Here is a 23,608-nt window from a genome sequence, read left to right on the forward strand (position 1 = left end):
CAGAGTTAAGTAAGGAGGGTTGGCTGGGTAAAAAGCCCAGGACTGCAGGGAGGTGGAGATCAACAGAGGCAGGGCCAAGAAGGAATTACTGTGATCCTAAAAGCCCACTCGGGGAGTGGTGCTGAGATCTCATCTGCTGTCAGCAAGCCTTAGGGGAAGACAAATCCTGACTGTGTCATGTGCATCCAGAGGCCTCCAACCCCTCTCCCCTAGCTCAGGTGGAAGATCTCTGTAGGGTGCTCCCAGCGCTCCCAACACTGAGACCTTTTGGAAGGGAGATCCGGGATAGGACAAGCCTTTGCTGATATCCCTATGAAGAGTCTCAAAGCCTTCAGCAACCTACAGGTTGATAACTTTGTGAGCCAGAAGTGACATCTCTGTACTTAACAGCCCTTGGTGGACCCCTATCTGTATGTCATATAAGCTTCTGGAGCAATGCGAACCTTTAGTAACCCAGAGCATCCTGCAACAGTCTCACAGCTCCACAGGAGACTGAGATGGAAGGCTCCATGTGGTTTTGGACTTGTTGCAAACTGGTTTCACTCATTATCCCACCTAATAAAGGAAAATACACTGTCTCAAAGCCATTCACCATCTTACAGACCTCTGTCACACTCTTCCTTGGCCTTCTTCCTCCTCACCAACGACACAGTCTGTGCAGATCATTATATCCCCCTTAACTCAGAGCTGAAAGAGCTTTTTCTTGCAGTGTTGCTCCTCCAAACCTCTCAGCATCTCCATCACATTCTTCTAACAGACAATTCCTCCCCTAACAGCCACGCTACGCTGCCCACTGAGAGGCAGTGGAGAAGCTCCAGCTTGCGCCCGGTGGTCTGACCCATGGTGAAGAGACAGGCTTCTTAGCCTGAGCGCCCTGGCTTTTTTTCCTAGATGCTGCATATCTCATTGGCTTAGATCCACTCAGCTTCCAAAATAAACTAAGTTCAGACGCAAGACACAGCCTGTGCCTGGTGCACTTGACTGAGTGCTTTGTGTAGACCTGGAGATTCCTCAAACTGTGGGGACTGTAAGACAAGAGCAGTGCTGGGAGTGAAAGCAAAGAGTTAAAAGTGAGCAAGCCAAAGGGAAGGAGGGGAAAAAAAAAAAAGAAAAAAAGGCCAGAGTTTATTAAAAAAAAAAAAAAAAGTAGAAGCAGGAGCAGAAAAGGAAACCCATGAGCCCTCTCGGCTTCTCCTTGCTCAGACCGCAAAGAGGAGGGGAGGTTGGAGCCCACAGGAGGTCTCATCTCCCAGAGAAGTCCCTGCAACTCCAGCACTGAGCAAACCCCTTCCCTAGCAGGAGCAGGAGAGGGCCTGCGAGCTCCTCAGTGTATCGCCGTGTTTCCTAAGCCCCCTTAAGAGGCGTACCCGCTGCAAAAAGCTGGTAATCGCTGGGTTTCGACATTTCCACAAAAGCCAGGGGCTGCAAGCGGCTCAAAGCACCACTTCCTCCGGTAAAACACACTGGGGTGCTTACAAAGCCCATGATTTGGAACTGTGGGATTTGGGATGCTCCCCGTGGGTGTCCCAGCAGCCGCTGGAGCAGGAGTGGGGAGCCAGGAGCCAAGTGGCTTTGCTCCCTTCCCCCTTCCCAGCTCCATCGGCAGCTTGTTGAGACGAGTCGGCGCTGGCCGCTGCATGCTTGGCAGTGAGGGAGCAGGGAGCCTTGCCCGGGTTTGGCTGGGCGAGTTCCCTGGGTCGTGCACAGCAGATTTGGGATAAAAGAAACTAAATCTGTTGTCTGCTTGTAGCCTGTGTAACAAGGAGAAGCCGCAGTGGTGCAAGCACACTGTGTGTAGGCACACCTGGAGGATGAAGGATAACAAGGCACAGTCCCGTTACCATACCAGGAACTAATTACATGGTTACAGAAAACTACAAGGAAAGAGAAGGGGAAGCACAGGAGTCCCTGGATGATTTTAAGGTGATTGCTCCCCAAAGGAGCTTTGACAATGGGGTTTGCTTGACAACCTGCAAGAGAAGAGCTCCCTTGCCAGAGCAGGTGCTGGCTTTGGTGGTTTTGCTTTGATGTGGCCCATCCAGTGCCCCTCAAACAGAACACTCATATCACATTTACAAACATTTTCCTACTTGCATTAGAAAAAACAATTTTAACATGTGAGTGGGGTGTCTCAGTGGGCCTTAGTCACAGGGTGCCTGAGATAAAAGCACCCTGACATTGATTTTTCAGCTAATGGTGATGTATCAAACAAACGAAAATGTATTATTTTTATATTTATATAAGAATATATATAATTTTTCCCCTCTTTCCCCCCCTTAAGAACTTGTTGCATCAAGTAGGGGCTGAGGGCCAACATCTGGAAGCAAGACAGAGGCAGCAGAGGCAATCAGGAGACTTGCAACCCAGCCAAGGGCTCTGCAAACCTCCAGCAGCACCCACCTCTCCTTCTGCCACAGCCCCCTCTGAAAAGCACGAGGAGAGGAGGAGTAGGCTGGAGCACTGGCAGTGCTGCTCAGAGCCCATCGCAAGCACAGGCTTCATTACACATTTACATCATTCTTTCCTGTTTCCTTTTTTGTATTGCAGTTGGAAATCCGAAGGGTGTCCGGGCTGCTGCTGAGAGCTCCTTTGCAGCCATGCCACGAAGCATAAACAGCCAGGAGCCCCTTATTACACTGTACATGGACAGGGAGCCAAACACCCTTTTTCATTTTGAAACTAATACACCCTCGCCCCTGAAATAAAAAGCACATGTTTTCTTTTTAAAACATGCTTACTCTTTGCAGTTTGTTTCATCTGAGATTGCTCTGCATGAAAAGCATTTGTGACAAACAAAAAGCAGGAGTGCAGCACCAAGCGAGCGTCCAGGACACTAGTTTCTGCCTTCTACATGAGATGCTGCAGGCTGTTTGGTTTATAACATGGAAAAGAGCCTGGAGGGCATCTGGATGGAAGCAAAAGTGCAACTGGCTGAACTGCATAACCAGGAATTACAGTGGCACATCACCATCCTCCTTGTAACTTAGAAACAACACAGCAGCAGCTGAGGGCTGCAGGACGTGTGTGGGTCAGAGCTTCTGCTGTGGATGCTGACATGACAAGCCTCACCACCTCCACGGAGGTTTCCTGGGTTCCCCTGCTCATGTGAGATGCTGTGGATAATTCTGTTGCAGAAAGCTTCCTCCGACATCACGTTTCCCTTCTCTGTATGCGGCTTTGCAGATAATCTTTTCAAGCACCTCCCAATGTCCTGTTCAGCATCCCATACGCTTCCGCATGGGAGAGCTGGCAAAATTGCTTTGAAAGGGCGCTAGGATCAAAGCACCAGCTTTTGTGTCAGCAACTGGAACAGGCACATTGCAATAACTGGCTTGCTGAAAATATAGAAGAAAATAAAATAGGATTCTTTCACTTAAAACCAATAAGCACATCAATTATTCTTTGTGGATACACACTTCCCTTCTCCCCAGACCAGTCTCTGACCACACAATGTTTACCGCAGTGGCTCTGGATCAGGCGAGGGTTTGTAGCTGCTTGTAAATGTGGGAGGCTTTTCCCCCTCCAGTTTGTTGAGAGCATCAGCACTGGGATGGTCACACAACCTGCTCCCAGCCAGCGGCAGTGCACAGGAGCACACTCTAAGCCAACTGCATGCTCACCAAGGCATGCAAGAACTTCATCTCCTCCCAAGACCCTAACTCCAACTTTTCCTACGCAATGAAGAAATTACACTCTACAAAACAGAGATGAGCAAGGCAGGTGCTCTGAATCTCAGCAGTTGGCTTCTTGCAAGAGATGGTGCTCGGCCATGGCTTCCTCTCGCAGCTCCCAGCTCACCAAAAGTAGCCAGGGGGGAGATGGACCATTTTGCATGGCCACTAAGAAACTCTCCCACCCTGCAAGCTGTGGTTTTGCAAGCCTTACTTTAGGAAGGTAATTAATTGCTCGCAGTGTGTGAAGTAATCAAAGTCCTGTTGAGACTTCAAATGAAGCATGATTAACTTTGAATCAACTGAATCCCTCAGAGATGCCCCAGCCCCCAGCATAACTTTGCCATGGGTCAACATTCTTGCCTCCAAATAATTTCCAGGCATGGATGAGGAGATGGCACAGACTAGGGATGATTGCCAGGAGGCAGCTGGGATAGTGACTCTTTTCTCAGGACTAGGAGAGTTCAGTGGTGGGGATGTGGCCAGACTTCATCAGTGGTCCTCAAGGTCTTAGGGTTGCTGAATTCACCAGTATCGTTGTTGCCACTGAAGTCAAAACTGGGAAAAACAAAAAAAGGAAACTCTCCCAAATCCAGCTGGCTTTTGGTAAGGGCAGGATTTTAGGCAAATATTCTCCACCTACAGCAAGTGTTCAGGCATTGCACAAGAATGAAGGGTTGAAAGCAATAATTTTAGACGATGTAGCCTCCATCTTAGGTGGACACCATGTCCCACAGAAGAGGCTCCTCACTTCTGATGGCCAACCTAACTGTGCTGACAAGCTCTGAGGTTCTGTGGGATGAAACACCCTACAAATGGGGGGAGAAGTCTGATTTCCAAACGGATGGCAGTGACAAGATCCGACTTCAGTGAGTGCCTGTGCCTTGAGTCTGGGAGAGTTTTTAGATCTTCTGCTGGTCTCAGATGTGGATGCTCAATTTGGGAAGGAGGATGATGAGCAACGATGCATCAGTTGACTTGCGTAAGTCAGCACAACTGCAGCCATCAGGAAGATGAGCTTCTCAGGGAGCCCAAAGGACAGCATCCAAACTCCTGGAGGATGCTTTTTAGGAAATGTTCATACTTTTCTTTAACTTCATCATCTTTTTCTTTGAATTTACTTATTTTTCCCCTATCCTCCCCACTTTTCCCCCTCAAATGACCTGATCCCATGAGCTGAAGATTTTAACAGCATCATGTTCCAAAGGCTGCAAAAATTGGCAACTTTAAGACTCAGACCCAGATCTTCCCAGCCTGCAGATGCCCGGATCACAGTACATACTGGTCCTCTGTAACAGCCTCAGCATGCAGGAAAATCTAGTAAACCCCCTCCAGTTTATTTGGTTAATTTGGTATCAGTGGCTTGGCTCTTATTCATCTCCTATCAAGACAAAATGAATTATATTAATAGATTCAAAATGTCAGTTAAGCAGTTTATCCTGAACTCAGAAATTAATAATCTCTTGAGGTCAAGGGACAGAGACCAAAGTAAAATCCTGGGCACAGCAGTGGGTGGGTAGAACCAAGCCAAACTTCAGCTGCTCAGCATTGTGGGACTCAAACTAACATTTAATATTAAGTGAAAATAAAACTGTAATAGTCATCCTGTGGACACGGTTATTTTATATATGGCATTTTTTTTCAGTTGTGTTTCCCCCCACTTCTGTTTTAAAATATTGAAAAATTAATTAAGAAATTGGGTGTGTTGCTCACATTGCACACATAGCAATATTGGGAAAGGATCAAAGCAGCTATAAAACTCTATAAAAAGAGAAAAAAGAACACCAGAAGTAAGCATATCTTAGTTTTACTTACATAAAACAGGCTAACCCATCACTAACATTAACTGGGATTTTTCCCTCATGAGTTCATGGGGATTCACCAAGATACCCTGTCAGATTCTAAGCAACCATGGTTTCATGGGATAGGAAAGCAAACTTCTGCTGTAGATAACTGGCTTAAAAAAAATTGAGAAACCAAGGGGAGGAAGAAACAGTTTTATGTTCATTCCCCAAGGCAAGAGGATAACAGATGGAATCCCTCATGGACTTGAGCCGGGTGATCTGTCGTTCAACACATCATTACAAAATCTAACCATGGAGTGAGTAGTGAGGTGACAACGTTTACAGGCAAAATTATCCCAAATGGCCATGCCTGAAAACAGGGGAAGATCTCACAGCACGGTGTGATGGGGAGATACAATGGGAGATGTGATTTAGTGTCAGCAAGAAACACATCTTGGAAAAATAATGCTAATCGTACGTATACAGCCACAGGCTCTAAATCAGCTATTACCTCTCAGAAATAAAGACATTTGGGAGTGATTATTGGTAGTTGTCTGAGAAGATCAGCTCAGCAGTAGTCAAGTTAAACATTGGCAGCTGTTAGAAAAGTAATATAAACCAAAATAGTAAACATCATTATGATGGAGGTTAAAATACCACATTTTGATGACTGATGCTGATCTGTCCACCCCATCTCTGAAAGTATATGGTAAGACTGCTAAAGCTACAGAGAAGGGCTATCATGGTTAATCAGAGGGAGAAATAAGCTTCCGGGTAAGGGAAGAGCAAAAGTCTGTGAAGGACGTGACTGGTGGGGCAGAGAGGGAGAAGGTGATAGAGCTCCTGAGTCACAAATACTGCAGTAATTAGGCAGTAAACACCTAAGACAAAAGCTCAAGACACTGATGAAATTCCTAGACAAAGAAAAGCAAGGAAGTTTTTCACATAACACATCAGCCCCTGGTGAAGCTGTGGGGTAGGATGAGGAGGAGACCAGGCGAATTAAATGGGTTCAAAAAGGGACTTAAAGAAATTAATGGATTAGAGGGTCATTAGTGCTATTAAACATGATAGAAGGATACTCTCCAGATTAAAAGTGGACTATTAACCACAGCAAAGCCTTCTACCCTACACAAAACGATCCCCATGTGAGATTTCAAAGGCTGTTCCTGCAGTGCACATACTCATCATTGGCGCTGCCACACTTGCTCACAGCCTAAGCAGAAATGCCACACACAGGGCGTCAACTCCCAATAAAGCCACAGACCTGCTCGTTTGGGGGTCAGGCTCACCCACATGTCGATGAGCTTTACACACTAGCATCGATCACATTGAATTTTATTGGTATACAAAGGAATTAGCTGCCCAGGAAGTACCTGGGGTATTTAAGCAGTGGATCATGCACACTGCTTTAACTTATTGTTAAACACTCTATGCAATACTACACCTGTACTTAGTTTCTAAATCTGGGCTATATACAGGCACTATTAGTACTTATTCTCCTCACATTTACTCTGGTTAGTTTACTTTCAGCTAAAATGTAATCTGACATCAACCTCAAACTCTTGACAATAAATTAGTGTAGTGAGAAACAGGAACGAGCTGGGAAAGACCGACATCAAATAATGTCCTAAAGTGAGCCTTAAACGGCCTTCAGTGAATTTTTCCAAGATTTAGGATAGCTGATTTTTGCAATTATTTATTCACTCCTATGATTTTATGGAGGATTTTTGGTGGGTTGTAAAGAATTTTTATTAAAGCACAGGGATGAAGAAATGCCTGTGGAAGCGGGAAGTGCCTGCCCATGATGTTGCCCGAGTATTCAGCCCAGACACGGCAAGGCTCACTTACACTGCTGCTGCTCATTGCTTCTTGCACTGAAAACACAATGAAAACACAGGATCATTTTCCTTAAACTGAACTTTCTCCTCATTTCATGAAATAAAACGAACTGTGGTCCCCACACGCCAACTCGAAGTTGAGCCACCACCTCTATTCCCCTTATTCCCTGGAGTTCCGGGCTGCACCACTCTGAGGAGCATCCACACACCTCGCCTAAACTGCGGCCACGCCGGACTAAAGGCAAAGCTCCCCATTCCCTACCAGGGAGCGCACCCTCTTCATGGGGCCAGGGCCACGCCAAGCCCTCACGGCCCCTCATAGCCACCGGCCCGAGCGGGCCGCCCGCGGTGCCCCTCCCGGGAGACACTCCCCGACTCGGATGCTCCTCCAGGCCCAAGCGGGGCCTCCGCCACGCTCCCCGCCCCACAGCTGAGGCGCTGGCCTGGGTGACCGGCGGAGGGAAGGGTCCCCTGCGCCGAGCCGCGGCCCCGCCGGCTGCCAGCTCCGGGCACCACCCCGCGGGCCCCGGGAGACTGGAGGCGATGCCCGAACCGCCCCAACCACTCCGAGCTGGCGCCGCACTCGGCCGCAGCGCCGCTAAGGGGGCGGGGCCTTTCCCCGCGACCCGTCGCGTATTGGCCGCAGAGCGGCGCCTCCTCCCCTAATTGGTCCCTTCCGTCTCGCCTGCCGCCCGCCGATTGGCCCCGCGTCCCCCCTCCGCGAACGGGGGCGCGAACGTGCCGGGCGGGTTGTTCCCTGGCCGGGGGGCGCGCGCGGCCGCCTCGTGGGGAGCTGCACGTAGTCAGAGCGGGCGGGGGGGGCGGGAAGGGCACTCCTCGTTCCCGCCAGCGCCGGGGGCGCGTCAGGGACGTCAGTTGGAGGAGGGGGGGGGGTATGGGGTGTGAGCGGCGGCTGTGGGGTGCGAGGGGAGAGGAAGGGCGGCAGTGGGGTGTAAGGGGCAGTCGTGAGGGGAGAGGAGGGGCCGCCATAGTGGGTTAGGGGCAGTCGTGAGGGGAGAGGAAGGGCGGCCATGGGGTGTGAGGGGCGGTCGTGAGAGGAGGGGCTGCCATAGGGTGTGAGGGGCGGTCGTGAGGGGAAAGGAGGAGCTGCTATGGGGTGTGAGGGGAGAGGAGGGGTGGGCATGGTGTGTTAGGGGCAGTCGTGAGGGGAGAGGAGGGGTGGCCCTGAGTGGTAAGGGGTAGTCGTGAGGGGAGGGGCAGCCATGAGGGGTGGCAGTGAGGGAAGATGTTAAGGGGAAATGAGACCTGGCCGGAAGGGGACACCTTAAGGGGAGATGATGGGTAGGGGCAGTCGTGAGTGAAGACCCTGAGGGGAGATGAAGGGTAGCCATGAGGGGTTGAGGTGGCAGCTATGAAGTGTGGGCCACTATGGGGGAAAGATGAGGGGTGACGGTGAGAGATCATGAGGGGATGATCTCCCACGAGGGGAGATCAGTTTGCCCTTATTGACATGGTTTATGGCAGACTTGGCAGTTCTAGGGTAAGGGTTGGACTTGATGATTTTAAAGGTCTTTGCCAGCCTGTGTTGATTCTGTGAGATGAGGGGTGGCTGTGAGTGGAGATCACAAGGGGAGATGAGGGGTTGTGGCCATGACAGGAGATGAAGGGTAGGGGTGAGGCACAATGGCATTGGGGTGTAAGGGGCCACCACGGCAGGAGGGATGGCCATGCAGTAAGTGGGCCACTCAGGACGGAGATGAGGGGCAGCTGTGGCTGCTTGTGAGGCCAGCAGAAGATGGCTGGCTGATAACACTGCCCTCTGAGGAACAGGGCTGAGGTGCCCCACCACCACCCACTGGCTCCTTTCCCCAGAGCGGCCAGTGCACAGTGGTCACAGGGGTCCTGCTCATTGCCAGCCCTGTTCCTCTCCCTCAGCTGCACCTCTTGGCCCCCAAGCCTGGGCATGGGGCAGAGCTGCCCAATGAGGCCTGTGCTGTGGCTGGTAGGGTGCGTGGTACCCTCCTGGCCCCTAGTCCCAGCTGCTCTAAAACGCCTTCACTCGCTTGTTGCAGCAGCATGTCTCTGGAGCAAGCTGCCTTCTAAGGTGCATTAAGGCAAGGGATTTTGTAGGCACCTGCCCTCATCTGCATAGGTAATACCTCATATTTCATTTTAACAGGTATCGAGGTAGCTTAGAAATCCAAGTCTGAGGAGCTTGGGAGGAAATTTATAGCAGCATTGCTGGAAATAGATTATCTTGGCTCCTGTTTGGCTGCTTTGGAGAAGGTGCCTTATTTATCCTGGACAAAATAATGCTAGAAATACTAGAGACCTTATACAGACAAGACAGATTTCACTTTTGAAACGAGTGGATGATACAATTTACCTTGTTGGACAACCGTAGTAAAAACCCAGCTGCGTTCTGAATATTAGTTGGTGGTAAAAATACACTTCTTTTTGAAGCTGGCAATAGGCCCAGCATTTGTCTCTGCTGGCTGACACGCACTAAAACAAATCGCCTTGCCTGTACTGAGGTTTTAAAGGTGAACAGGCTGGTTGTGAGCAGCCCTTCGACACAGGGAAGTGCTTTTTATCCCAGGAGGTATGAATTGGTATTTGGCGGGGGGGCTCCCAAGTAAAGCCCAAAAGTGTGTTAGCCGCTGCCTATGTACATTAATTTTATAATATGATATAAATGAACAAGCAGCAAAAGTGAGAATTTTTGTCATGGGGAATGCAGAAGTAGAGGCTTTAGAGGGGCGGAGGAGCATTCAGCACCCAAAACCCCAAAAGGAGCACTGACGGTATTAATTCTCCCTTACTGCTAAACAGACTTGGTGAGATCAGTGAAGCTGTCCCGGCAGAAGAAAAACCCTTCGAGGTTTGTCTGCGGTCACGCAGTGCCGGGGACTGGAGTCGGGGTCATGGTAATGTCCCTTCCTAAGTAAAGGGACATTAGCGGTAGGTCCCGTTAAATGCAAACCGCGAGGCCCCGGCCGCAGAGCTGCTGTAAACGGCGAAGTCCGGGGGGCAGTGGGGCCTTCACCTACCAAGCCGAGAGCCGGCCCGGAGAGAAGCCGGGAGGGGACAGGGGATGCACCCACCGTCGCCCGCCTTTCCCCTGCGACTGGCGGGTAGCGCCGGCATCCCTCGGGCCGGGCTGGGGCTGGGCGGCGGGGGCGTGCATTTAAAGGGAGCCGCGGAGCCAATGCGCAGGAAGGGGCTGAGCATGTGGGGAGGTTGTTTACAACAGCCCGGCCCCGGGAGCTTTAACCCGGCCGGCGGCGAGGCGCGGAGCGGGGCTTTCCGGACGCTGTGAGTAGCGGAGTGGTGGTACCGGGTATCCTGTGCACGGCCGGACACCTCCCTTCCCTCACCCTCCTTGTACCCCGCCCGATATTGCCGGGAAAAAAAAAAGGCGAAAAAAGGCCAAATAATAATAATAAAAAAACCCCGCGCGCGGGAGCCGCTGTTCCCGCCTGGCCGGGGCCCGGCCGCACCTCCCCCGGCCCCGGCTCCTCCCCGCCCCGCCCGGCGGGGCTCCAGGCCGGGGCCGCCGCGTACGTGAGCCAGCTGCGGCGGGGACACGGATTTCAAAACAAGCTGCGGCGGGGGAGGAGGGCGGGAGCCGCGCCGGAGGTAAGCGCCGAGCCGCGCCGGGCCCACTCCCCCAGTGCCCCTTCGAGGGGGGCAGCCGGCTTTGCCACCCCCTCTCCGCGCCGGGTCTCTGCTATCCGCCGGTGCGGCCGCGCCTCCGAGCCTTGTCCCGTGCATGCCTCCCCCTGTCCGGGGGGCCGGCCCGGTGCGTGCCCCCCATGCGCGGTGTTTGTACCCCTCCCCCCTCACCGGCCCGGTGCATGCCCCGCCCCCCGGCCTGCCCGGTGTGCCCCCCCCCGCTCTTCCCCGTGCGTGCCCCCCGCCCGCCGCAGCCCGCTCCGCGCACACGTGCCCTGCCAGGTGCCGCCCTCCGCGGCAGGCCCGGGCACACGCCTCCTCCTCCCCTGCCTCTGGCCTTGCCATCTTCCCCACGTGCCCTACCAGCCCGCACGGCCGCGGGCCCTGTACACGCAGGCACGCACACATGCCATGCATGCCCTGTCTTCTCCTGCACGCTCGTCGCGGTCCCCATGCGATGGTTTCAAGTCACACTCCGCCGGCACAGCTCCCAAAAAGCTGCAAACTCCCGCCCTTTCCTTCCTGGCTGCCCTCGCTGCCGGCACACACCGTCCCGCCAGTGCCTGGGGAAGTCGCTCTGCCTACACCGGCATTCCTGCCTGCACCATAAAAACCATTTTTAGGCAGGAGGGCGTTCTCCGAAAGCGTTTTCCTCTGGAATCCCCCGGCGTGAGTTAGGGTCGGGCAGCTTTCCTGGTGCTGCCGGAGGGGGTACGGTGCAGCCCGCGGTGACACGTCCGCGGGCGTAACCCAAACCGTGAGCAGTGAGGCGGGTTTAGGAGGAAGCTCTGGGAAAGCGCCTGTTTTGTATTAGTGTCTGTGAGGGTTAGGTCTTGGGTGGGTTTGGCTCTGTCTCGGGGTCAGTAGATCTTGTTACTTTTATTTTTAATAAAGGCCCAAGCTTTACAGACCGCTCCGTGTGGATATCTTGTCACAAGTGCCAACAGGCGTGGGGCCGGAGTGAGGTTTGTAAAGGGCTTTGGGATGTTTTGGGATGATAAGTGGCTTTTTGGAAACCACAGGCTGCAAGAGAAGATGAAAACCTGGGGTTTATTATTGGTTATTGCAGCTTTTGGGATCTCTTACAGGGTGGACTTTGTGGTACAGGTTGCTGATCGGCAGAAGTTAGGCTGTGTTTGAGGGAACCTACTAGCACTTATACCTAAAAAAAAATGGGGTGTGCTGTAACTGCACATTCTTTGGAGAGGGGATTTGTGCTGGTGGTCATGGTTTGTGCAGCACTGTGGGTGCACGAGTCGCATTTCTCCCAGCAAACTCTGGACAAACAGCAAGCGGGGTGAACGCCAGGGCACCCTCCCCACTTTGCCATGGCCCCCTGACCTTCCTGCTAAATGAAACATTCCTCATTTGCCAAACGAGGCACCCACTTTCCCAAAACCTCCACCAAGGCTTTGCTGTGCTGGTGGCAGCAACACCAGTAGGCACAAGGGCTGACGTTTTCCCCCGGCAAGAGCTGGAAAAATGCCGTCCAAAATATACTCCCGGCATTGAAGCAAGAAATAATCTGGGATCTGTGCCGGCTCTGACCCCTGTGGCGCGTGATTGCTAACAGCTGGGAGGGCTTGCGGCGGCCACAGCAGCGTGGCCTCCTGTCTCCGCCTGCACCGCTGATGCCCTCCCAGTTCTCGCTCTTCTTGCTTTGTGTTTTGGGGCATGGGTAGGGAGGGAGAAGGATTTTTTCGTTAGCGTGTCACTCTCAGTTACAGGCTGTGCGTCGAAATGGGGTCCGGCATTCAAAGGTCTGCTGAAAGCAGATGTGGCTTTTGGGAGGGTTTTCTTCCCCTCTCGTTGCAAGCGTGCCTCTCTCCTCCTTCCCACTCCCCCCCTTGGACTGGGGGAGGAAGGAAAGGGAAGGCAAAATAAAACCACGAAGGAAATGAGAAGCAGCTTCCCACCTTTGGCGTTGCCCCCCCTATATCTGGCCATTGGCCAAGTGCTGCATTCAGACTGGCGTGCACTGACCGTTGGGGAGGCAGCAGAGATTCGGTACCGTCTTCCATGCAGTGGTGGCACCGACATTGCTGCATTGATGCCCTGAGCTCTCAGAGCGGCAGTTCCCAGTGCCTAGGATACCTGAGAGCGAGGGTTTTAGGTGATGTGGGAGAAAATGTATGCTGGTGGTTAATGACCACGGAGGGGCTTTACCGCAGTTTCACTCTGGGATTTGAGACAAACTGACGTGTCACCCTGTCAGCCCTTTTGGTCTCCTTTTGGATTGGAAAGTCTTGTATGGGCATGTAGATCTGAGAACAGAGCTGCTTGGCCAGGTCACCCGTGTTCATCACAAGACATGTACTGTGGGGGAAAAAAAAAGACCTTATCAGACAGAGTGGTCCCAGGAGCATCCCCCAGTGATGCCCATGTGCTGCAAAATCTGGCATATTCTCAGGCAGGGCGAGATGAGAGGGAAGCCCAGGGAGCAGCCCTGCTTGGCTGGCTGCTGCGGCCTCAGATCTTGTTCTGGTAGGAATATGGCAGCGGTGAAGTCCCTCCGTGCTGTGGGCTGGCAGCCCTGGCATGAGGTGCTCTCCACAGCACACCTCCCATCCTTTTCACACCCTATCCCTCTTTCCCTGCTCTGTTCTTTTGGCTCCTAAATAGCTGTTAATTTTCAACTTGGGGACAGTGGGATTTTGGGGGAGGACAAAGAGAGCTGAGCTGAATAACATACAGTTATTCATACAACTGCTTGTAAAATCCTGAGTGTCCTTTGAAGTGGGGCATGGTTTGGAGTAAGTAACCCTTCCTGGGATGGCTGGAGATGAAGAGGAGCAATGAGTTCTCCTTCCCGTGTCAGGAAACCTTTCTCATCCGAGTTAGCATGCAAGACAGTGCTGCGTAAACCAGAAAACCCCACTGTGTAAACACAAAATAATGTGGCATCTGCGGTTAAAATGCTGTTGCTTCGTGACAGTGACCCTGTGCAAGGAGGAGAGGGTCTGGGCACAAGTGCCTGGCAGCTTAGGGTTAATCCTCCCTCTTGCACAAGTAGCAGCTCCTCAGACTTGGACTCCCAGTGTCCCAGGTTACTCTCCAGACACCCTCAGCCCCTGGCCGGTTGGGTGATGCTCATTCACAAACCCAGGGAGGGTGACAGAAGTGGTGGGTTTGTTGTGGTACAAAAGCATGTGGCTTTTATGGTTCACCCCAAGATGCAGGGCTGCATCTTGCCTCCTCTCCCTCCTCCCAATCCCCAGGCACCATCCCCTTTGGCCTCACTGCTGTGTGCATCCTCGCTTCCTGTGCTCCTTGGTGTTGCAATGGAGGAGACATTGGGAGGAGGATGGGACAGAGGAGGACAGTGCATGCTGCTGGGGCCATTGGATTTGTCAGAGCGGGATGAAACATTTGTCCCTAGGTCTGAGTGTCCCTTACTTTTAGGGAAACCTGTAAACCCTTTTTTCTTCTAAAACAGCAGTAAAATCTACAGACACAAAGAAATAAGCCAGACTCTGTAGGGTTGCTGCAGAGGTACACTAAGAGGAGGAAAATGTATGTCAGGGGAAAAACGGGAGGAAAAGTAGTTTACAGAATTACAGAGAGACAGTTTAGGATGAAAATGCTCCAAATTGTTCCTTTTCTAACAAAGCAGGGCAGGAGGATGCTCCTGTTTTGTTGCCAGATTGATCCTGGGCTGCAAGTGTGGAGAAACCTTTTGCAAAAGCACAAGAGCTCCAGAAAAGGGGGAAATGGGGATGCCAGCTGAGAAGGGGCACTGCCTTTTGCTGCCGGAGGGCTTTTGTCCCCTTCTGGGGCAGGGGAGATGCAGGACTGCGCTGGGCACAGGCTCACGTCTAGAGGTCAAGGTTGAAGAGCACCGACAGTGGGTTTTAGCATGGTGGAAGGGAATAGCTGCAATGGCCTCTGGAGCGCATGCCAGTGTTGGCTCAAGAGGCTGCCCTGACTGTGTCCATGGGGTTTCCTTGGAGCTGGTTCATCCCTTTTTTTTTGTTCTCCAGAGTTATCTAGGAATGACCATAAAGACAAGAGCTGAGGGTGTGGGGTGGGATGTTCAGGCATGCTGCTGTCCCTGTGTCCCCAAGGGGTCTTGGCACATGGAAATGTTGGAGCAGCAGAGAGCTGCTTTCTTGGCTCCTGGGATGGTGGTGGTAGTTGTGGGAAGATAATGGTTGAACTTCATGGTGCTGCACTACAGGTAACATCCCTATGTCTTTCTCTTCAGCAGGGTGTCCAACATGGCGAGTGTGCTGTCCAGGCGTCTGGGGAAGCGCTCCCTCCTAGGCACCCGTGTCTCCACCCCTGGTGCCTTGGCCGATGGGGTGCTGGTGGCCACCCAGATCCCTGGCTTGCAGACCGACCTTGGCCGGGCATCTGCCTATGCAGTACCTCAAGAGGATGGATCCTGTACACTGTTAGCGGAGGAGAGCAGCCAAACACCCAGGCTTCCCAGCCCCAGCTGCCAGCAGCTCTGTGCCGGACAGCAAGTACGTACAGAGGCTGTCAGTGTCCTTGGCTGGTGGGATGTGCTCTGGTGGGTGAGAGAATTCCTGGGGCTCTCCAGATGCAGAGTGCATTGGGGATCTGCCATTACTGAGAGTCATTAATAGGTGTTGGTGCTCATGTCCCTGGGGATGCCTGGTGGATCTCTGCTTGAGCTGGTATGGGCCAAACCCATCTCTTCCCAGAGATGTCTCCAATCCTAGGCAAAAGTGGGTCTCCAGAGAAGAGGGTGAGAAGACCTGATGTTCCCTCCAGCATTCTCCAAATGTCTGAGGCAAAGGGAGATGGTTTTTGTACATTCAGTGACTCCCAGGGGATTTATCTTCTATGAATGTGTCCTATCTCCCCATAACCCAAGTTTACATCTGAAGGGAACAGGCAAGGAGCCCCCTTCTGCTACAGGGTTGAGGGCTGATGGTATGGAACATGTGGTGAAGAAGGTTAGGTAAGACTCAGGTGCAATGGCTTACCCAGAAAGAACATGTAGTCCTGCTAGGTCCTAACACTGGGTGTGCCATGGGCTCCTGAGGGCCGTGCCTTGGCCAGGATGCTGCCTAGGACAGGAAGCAGCACTCATTTTTGATCCCACCAGAGCAGTTCCTGCTAATCACTGGCCAAGCAACAGTTTTCAAGGATAGCTGTGAGCTGCTGACATAGAACCTGTTTCTTGGCTGCTACCTGCAAAACTGTAAAACATTTTCTGGGCAGAGCTCATGCAGTGGATTGTAAATAAGGTCCCTGTTTGGTTTTCTGGCTCCTCCTGCCACATGTTCATTAACCACAGGACAGTGAGGGTTGTTCTCTCCTATGTGCTCCACTGTGGAGGATTTTGTTTGCTTGCTTTGCTGCTGTGAACAGCATAAAAATAGTAATGGGGTACCTGTGCCTGTGGTTGTAAAGCTGAAAGGGATGTTGGCTGCTTGTGCTGTGTGTCGTTCGTGGAGAAGTTTTGCTCGTTTTCAGAAAGCAAGGTCAGGGTCTTCTGTGTCTTGATCCCTGCACTGATCATCGTAACCTTGGTCTCACCACAGGTAGCTTTTTCCACCATGGTGCTCATCCTGGAGATCCCACCTGAGATAGTCTTCACGTGCTGCTCCCCAGTCAGGGTATGGGGGTGTGTGTGCATCCCGTGTTCGATGCTTGGTACAACACCCATGGCACTTCCATAAAGAGATATTCCTATAAATAGCCAGAGACACATGTAGTGTCTTTCAACCAGATACATTTCCACTAACAGAAATAGGTTCATGGGTGGTAGTGGTGGAAAACTGCCCAACAGGAGGAGTTTGGGACTCTGAAGAAGGGCATGAGGTGAAGTTTGCACATGTCCTTCTGCCTGAGGAGTTGAGACTGGAGGAGCCAAGGCATGCATTCAGGATCACTTCAGCCAGGAAACCTCTGTTCCCCTGCCCCCCTATGCCTGTTAATCTACGTACGTTGCCAGAGTGTGTAATAATTGTGGGACTCCTTGCAGTAGGATGGCGTGAGAACAAAGCCAAAGCAGACAAACTCATTGGAGAAAAGTCCACCCAGAGTCACAGCATTCAGAGGTGGTTGATACTGGCTCAGGAAATCCCTCAACTTGGGATAGCCAGTCAGGGAGGTTGTGTCTGGGAAGAGCACCTCTCTTGGTGGTAGGGTTGCGATGAACCCTGGCCAGGCCTCTGGTTTCCTGTGAGAGTCCAAGTTCTTCATGACAGGCTCTGGCTTCATCCTGAAGCCCTCCATGGCCCCTTATACTGGAGAAGGAGGAAGAGGGGGAATTCTGCAGCAGGCAAAGGCTTGCTTGTGCTGTGGCAGGACATCCGCCAGCAGCAGCAGGGCAACGGGTGGCACCAACAGACTGCCTCTCATGTCATTTTCAGGTCCTCATCACCTACAACGGGCAGGAGTGTGCTGGCCTTGTGGAGCAGCACAACCCGCTGAGTGACAAGATGAAGGTGCTGCTGCCAGAGCAGGGCTTGCAGGCATGCTGGAGGGTACAGGACGTGCGGCCGGCCATGCTCCAGCCCCCTACCCTGCCTGCCGCTGGTGGTCCCACCCCTGCTGATGCACTGCAGAGATCTGTGTCCAGCAACATCGATGTGCCCAAGAGGTTCGTGCCTTTGGCTGGTGGGATTTCGCTCAGGTGGGAGAGGGGCTCTGGGCAGCTCTGGCAGTGCTCACACTTGGTTTTATGCCAACAGAGCGAGTGGTGATGCTGAGGATATATCTGCCTTCCCAGCATGGGATTATCCAGAGCATGGTTAAATTTAGGATTAAGGGGATTTTAATTTTTTTTTTTCCTCCAAATGGGAAGAAAACATCCTTCCCAGTGACTTCAAAATGAGTCAGTCTATGGAGGGGGGCGGTGGGAGTGAACCTGTGCTGCAGCTGCAGTTTGGTGCCCTTCGGGTGCCCGGTGGGTCATACCTGGGCTGTTTCTCTGCATTTTCCTTGGCATGTGAGACATCTCTCCCCTTTTGGTGCAGGAAAGCTGATGCTGCTGTGGAAATGGATGAGATGGTGGCAGCCATGGTGCTGACAAGCCTCTCCTGCAGCCCCGTGGTGCAGAGCCCTCCCGCTGGCGAGAGCGGCATCCCCCGTGAGTATGCTTTTAAAAATATACGTATATATAAAAAAAAAATATCTGAAAGAAAAGGAGATGTGGAGAAACATGCTGAGCCATTTGGATCTCAGTGCTGGGACTCTTGCTGGCTGCATTCATTCTTTATTCCTGTTTTTGAAGAGTTGCCAGCACTGTGATGGTTCTGGGCTGGAGGTGGCTGGGGAGCAGCACGAGGGTCATGGCAGAGCCCACAGGTGTCAGCACCAGTTGGGGCCGAGTGAGCTGTGATGCCTCTGGCAGCATGGTGTGGGTAACCCTGCTCTCCGCAGCCATCCCAAGGGATCTGGGAGCCCCGCGCAGGAGTCCCATGCCGGGGAGCACCGCTCGGGTGCTCCTTTTTTTAGCTGCAGTTTCATTCCCGAGGGGTCAAATGCAGCCGGCAGGATAAAAATAGCTTCTTGGAGCCGTGGGAAATGTGCGTGCCCTGGTGCTGGCTGCTTGCTGTGTGCTGGCTGTGCCCGTGGAATTGCACTGATGCCAAGGAGCATGGGGAGGGGAAGCAAGGGATAAACGGCTAATAACTGGGAGCTGGCACTGAGCAAAAGTGCAAAGGCTTCACCTTGCCAGCTTTTAACAAAATAAATCATTTTAGGCAAGCTGCTGCTGTGAGTGATCCAGGCTCAGGACTGGTCTCTGCCCTGGGGGGCTGTTGGTTGGCCCTGAGCTGATGGTGGCACATGTGTACCCTCCCTGCAGCCTCACGGGCAGTGTGTGATCTATGGAAGGAGAGTGGTGATGTCTCAGACAGCGGCAGCAGCACCACCAGCGGGCACTGGAGTGCGGGCAGCGACATCTCTACGCCTTCACCCCCCCACCCCGCTGGCAGCCCCAAGTACTCCAGTGAGGGCCTGAGCTCTCCCCAGGTGGATGATGGCTTTGAGACCGATTCTGACCCCTTTCTCCTTGATGAACCCGCTCCACGCAAGAGAAAGGTATTGCTGCTGTGGCAGGGGGTCCCAGCACAAGTGGGGCGGCTCTAGCTGAGCCGGCATCCCGTATAGAGAGGATGCTGCTACTGGGCAGGGAGTGACATGGGCTATCTCTCCACCAGAACTCGGTGAAGGTGATGTACAAGTGCCTCTGGCCAAGCTGTGGCAAGGTCCTGCGCTCCATCGTCGGCATCAAGCGGCATGTCAAGACCCAGCATCTCGGGTAGGGTGAAGATCTTCTTAATCCCTCCCTGACCACAGGTCCTGCTGCTGTGTAATTTGTAATTCCTGCAGCAAATATCCCGAGTGCCAGAGATAGTGGCCTCTGTGCACTGAGTTTGGCAGTTCTCATCCATGTTACAAGAACCACTGTTGTATGTGTCCCCACCTTTAGGTAGCCCAGAGCTCTCGGGGAGGTGTGGGAGCCCCATCTGGGCTTTGGGACTGCCCAGCTTGGATGTGCATTTTTTTACTGGCAGAGTTCAGGTCACTTGTGAACCCTGGGCAGATGCAGACAGGCACCAGCACCACTGGGTTTTGCAGGGGATGCGAGCCAGAAAGCTGTGCCTCCTGTGGCTATTGTGTCTGGCATAGACACCCATGTACCAGCATGGTCATGGCTGCCTCTTTGGCATTTTGCTTTGCTTTGTCCTGATCTCTGAATTCCCCCAAAATAACAGATGGTGAGGATGTGGGGATCATTTTGCTGTGCTCCCCTACTGTGGGCCTATGACACTTTGCACCGCAGCCTCAGTTTTCTCATGCTTTTGTCCATATTCTCCAGTGTGGGGTTTTTTCTCTCTTGCCTTGCAAACATGAACAGTCTGGGAAAGGCCAGGATAGAAGGGCTGCACTGGACTGCCATCCAGTGCCGGCTGGACAAACATGCTGGGAAAATAATCAAAAGGACTTCAGGGCTTCATCTGCAGCTGTGCTAAGTGAGCTCGATTAGAAATGAGCAGGGGATTTTCAGTGGTGCCTGGTCAATATGCCATTTTTTTTCAAGGACCAGAAAAAGGTATTGATCTTCCTTGGAAGTGTGAGCTGCAAAGGCACTGGCTGTTGCTGATCACAGCTGTCTGTTATTCTGGAGTCTGAGGGTGGAGCTGCTCTGGCTGGGAAGGCAAGATCACTCTCCCTCCAGGAAGTCAGGGGCCACTCACCTTGATGGAAAGAGGGCTGCCTTTTCACTGATGCTCCCCTTTCCTCCTGGCAGGGATAGTGCAGACTCTGACCAGCGGAAGCAAGAGGAGGATTTCTACTACACTGAAGTGCAGGTGAAGGAAGAGCCAGCACCAGAGGTGGCTGCCACCACCAGCCCCATATCCACATCTGCCCCCATCATCATCCAGCAAGCCCTGGCAAAGCCAGAGGCGCTGCTGGTGGAGCAGCCAGTGCTGGAGCCCGCACTGGCCAGCAGTGCCCTAAGCCAGTCTGCCCCTAGCTCCTTCTGGCACATCCAGGCGGATCACGCCTACCAGGTGAGCTGGTGGCATCTCCTGGGGATGGGTCATCTCCTGAAATCTTGGCAAAGGGCAGGTCATGATCCTGGTTTTGCTGCAAGTCCCCGCTGCAGCAGGGATGTTTCATTGCCACTCCCACATTGCCACTTCCACATTGGAGGGGCTTTGGTGCCAGTGTAACAGCATCTGGAGCCTGCCTGCCCTTCAGCCCTTGAGCAGAGAGCTTCATTAACGCCTGGTTGAGTGGTTTATACGCTCCTGCCACAGCTCCCAGGCCAGAGTGAAGCTGCTGGCCTCTGCTCCCCTGCAGTTACCCCGTGCTGGTATGCAACACGCCCTTCTGCTGGCAGATAACTGGGGCTGGAATGTGGCCGTGCTGGATCCTGAACGTCTCTGCTGCACACTTGTTGCAGAGGGCACAAGCTTGGAGGCATAGGAAATCTGAGCACCTGGAGTGGTGGCCTTGTGGGCACCCTGAGACAGTGGTCCTCATTGCAGGGGCTTCTTGAGAGCAGAACGCTCTTCTGGAGTTGCCAGCTAGTGCAGGGACAGGGTATATAGATCCATAAGCTGCTGGTGTATCCATTCCTGTCCCAGGGAAAGGATGTGACATCCCCTGTGTTAGCAGGATCTAGCACTGGAGGAGGGCTTGCATGGGGATTTCCATCCCGCCCCAGGGCTTGCAGTTTGTGGGTGCTCTAGGCTGGTCTTTGCAGGGAGATGGATGCCTGTGGGCCACACACAGGAAGGGGGAGCCCTGAGGCAAATACTGATCCCTCTTTTCCCTCACAGGCATTGCCCTCGATCCAAATTCCAGTGTCCCCTCACATCTTCACCAGCATCAGCTGGGCCACTGCCACCTCAACCCTCCCATCCCTGTCACCGGTGAGTCCTGCATGTGTTTCCCCTTCATCCTTTGGGGGGGGCAACGTTGGGCTAGGAGATGAAGAGGGACCTTGTCTCTGCTTTATCGCTTCCCACTTAAAGCATGCAGATTCAGGGACTAGGGACACACCTCCCATTGTCCTGTTGCAGCACTCGGACTGCACAGCAAGGGCGCTGCATCATTCTGCATGCCCTCTAACACCCAATTTCCTGCAGGTGCGGAGCCGGTCACTCAGCTTCAGTGAACCCCAGCCACCAACACCGATGCTCAAGTCCCACCTGATTGTCGCCTCGCCGCCCAGGGTGTCTGTCGGCACCAGGTGAGGGTCCCTCTGGCCAGAGGGGAGCAGAGGTGGAGCCCATCAGCAAAGGGGTCCTCTCCTGCAGCTCTGCTGAGGTGTACTGGAGCGATGCCCAGCTGCTGTTCCAGAGTCTTACCCCTTCAATACATGAAAGTATCTGCAACAAGTTGATAAATGTTATTTCTTGTTTTCCCTCCTTTGCAGGAAAGTCCGTGGTGAAGCCAAAAAGTGCCGTAAGGTTTATGGCATCGAGCACCGGGACCAGTGGTGCACAGCCTGCCGGTGGAAAAAAGCCTGCCAGCGCTTCCTGGACTGAGCACAGCACCACGGTGCCGTGTCCCTCCCCAGCTCCTATCCAGGAGCACCGAAGTCCCTCACTGCTGCAACCAGGGACCTTGGAGGTATCTCTTGCAACCCCAGAAGACACCTCCAGAGCTGCCTGTAAATTCCTCCTCGTGTATATTGTACATCTGCTGGTTTGCTCTGTTTTTAAAAAACATTTTCCAACTTTTTTCTTTTTTTTTAAACCTGGAGAGTATCTCCCTTTGTACAGTAAAAGCTGGGGCTGGGAGGGAAGGAAGCTGGTTCCTCAGGGTTCACGGGAGATTGTAGGTGATTTGGGGACCAAAGACCTTCCTGCATTTCCCAGATCAGCCCTAAAATTTCCCAAACTGCCGCAGCATGGCTGGGGTGAGGCATCGAGGCAGCTTTCTGTGTCCTTTTACTACCTATAGAAGTGCAAATTTCTTGTACCCTTTAAGGGAAGGGGTCTGTAATGATTCTAGCTTTAAGAAAGAAAATGCCATTGGATTGCTGCAAGCCAGGCGGGAGCTGTTCTCGGGACAGGGGTTGGAGGGTTCTTTCCCTGCGTGCATGTGGTCTTTGCTTGGGTCACATCACACCTGTGGTTTGAGCCTACACATACCTCCAGTCAGTTTCACTGACTGTCATTTTTGGAGATCTCTTGGGAGGAGGGAAGCACCCAAAACACTTCAACCAGGAAAACTCTGAGACTTTTTAAGGCAAAACCTACGTTTTAGGCTTTGTAAGTCGGCTTAGCTCCGTGACAATCCAGGTTGTGGTACTGGCCATGTGTTTCAAAACGAGGTTGAGCAATTTTACTCTTTTGTAAATTAATGATTCCACCAGTAAAGGCAGCTGGGAGGACTGGGAAGGCCAAACACTTCAATATTGGCTTTTAAATCCCATCGAGCCTGGGGGGAGTCAGTTTTCTGACTTCCATCCTTTAAAATCTGTATTTACCTGATCGAAATTGCTGGTGCTTTCTTGTCACTGTTGCTGCTGTCTCTGCTCCACCAGCAGCACTGGCAGGGCGTCATGCGTGGTGTCAGACTGGGATGCATGTGGCCCTGGAGCCAGATTCCCGGTCACTGGTTTTCTCCCCTTGCTGGAGCCGGCAGCTGTTTGGATTTGTATTACTTTTTTGCTGCGTTTTTGATAATCACAGTCTCTAACCTGCAGCCATCGAGGCGAGAGTGGTCCCTGCACTCAGCTTGAGCTTGGGTTGGTTTGAAGGACAGTGCCACAACCCAACTTATAGAAGTGAAATCAGGTGGCTGGGAGAGTCTGGTATTGTTCCCAGATCACCATGAGCCCTGCTGCTGAAGGGATCAGATGGGCAGGCGAAGTGGGCTGAGATCCATTTATATGTGTTCCTGGTGCTTGGCGATGTGTTTGGGTATTTTTTGTTGTTCGTTTCTACTTCTGTACATGTAAACAGTGTCTCATCCTGCAGCCTGATCTCTCTGGTATCCAGCTGGCCAAAGCAAAATATGGCCACTGGAAAGCCAGAGGGAAACTCCCCAGGCAGGGAGTGACCCTGCGGGGTTCCATCCCTGGGTGTGTCTGGACACTCTGGCTCAAATCCCAGGAAGAGAAGTGGTTTTGGCTCCGCTTGTTCAGGCTCCCATCCTTGCTGGACTGCAGTATTAGGAGTGAAGCGTCAGAAAAAGCAATTCCCACTTCCGTCGGCATGGGTGCCGAGCC

General features: G+C 52.7%; 2 protein-coding genes across 4 annotated transcripts in view; one reads left to right on the plus strand and one right to left on the minus strand.

Annotated features, from left to right (window-relative positions):
• The window catches only part of PNOC (prepronociceptin), a 116,569-nt gene that overhangs the window by 80,579 nt on the left and 12,382 nt on the right, over positions 1-23,608 (minus strand). The window lies entirely within an intron of this gene.
• On the plus strand, positions 10,065-22,108 carry ZNF395 (zinc finger protein 395). 3 transcript variants are annotated; one of them, XM_057427592.1, is made up of 10 exons: positions 10,065-10,184; positions 15,140-15,398; positions 17,280-17,509; positions 17,886-17,998; positions 18,719-18,954; positions 19,074-19,174; positions 20,168-20,432; positions 21,207-21,299; positions 21,516-21,619; positions 21,806-22,108. In XM_057427592.1, exons 2-10 carry the CDS (start codon positions 15,150-15,152, stop codon positions 21,915-21,917), a joined length of 1,503 nt encoding a protein of 500 aa, XP_057283575.1. In that variant the 5' UTR covers positions 10,065-10,184; positions 15,140-15,149; the 3' UTR covers positions 21,918-22,108. The 3 variants fall into 3 exon arrangements, with proteins under 3 accessions (XP_057283575.1, XP_057283573.1, XP_057283574.1); XM_057427590.1 differs by lacking the exon at positions 10,065-10,184 and adding an exon at positions 10,337-10,572; XM_057427591.1 differs by lacking the exon at positions 10,065-10,184 and adding an exon at positions 10,755-10,896.

The sequence above is a fragment of the Pezoporus wallicus genome, unplaced genomic scaffold (genome assembly GCF_028554395.1).
Source record: "Pezoporus wallicus isolate ANWC-B61680 ecotype Strahan unplaced genomic scaffold, APGP_CSIRO_Pwel_v1 contig_6464, whole genome shotgun sequence".
NCBI lineage: Eukaryota > Metazoa > Chordata > Aves > Psittaciformes > Psittacidae > Pezoporus > Pezoporus wallicus.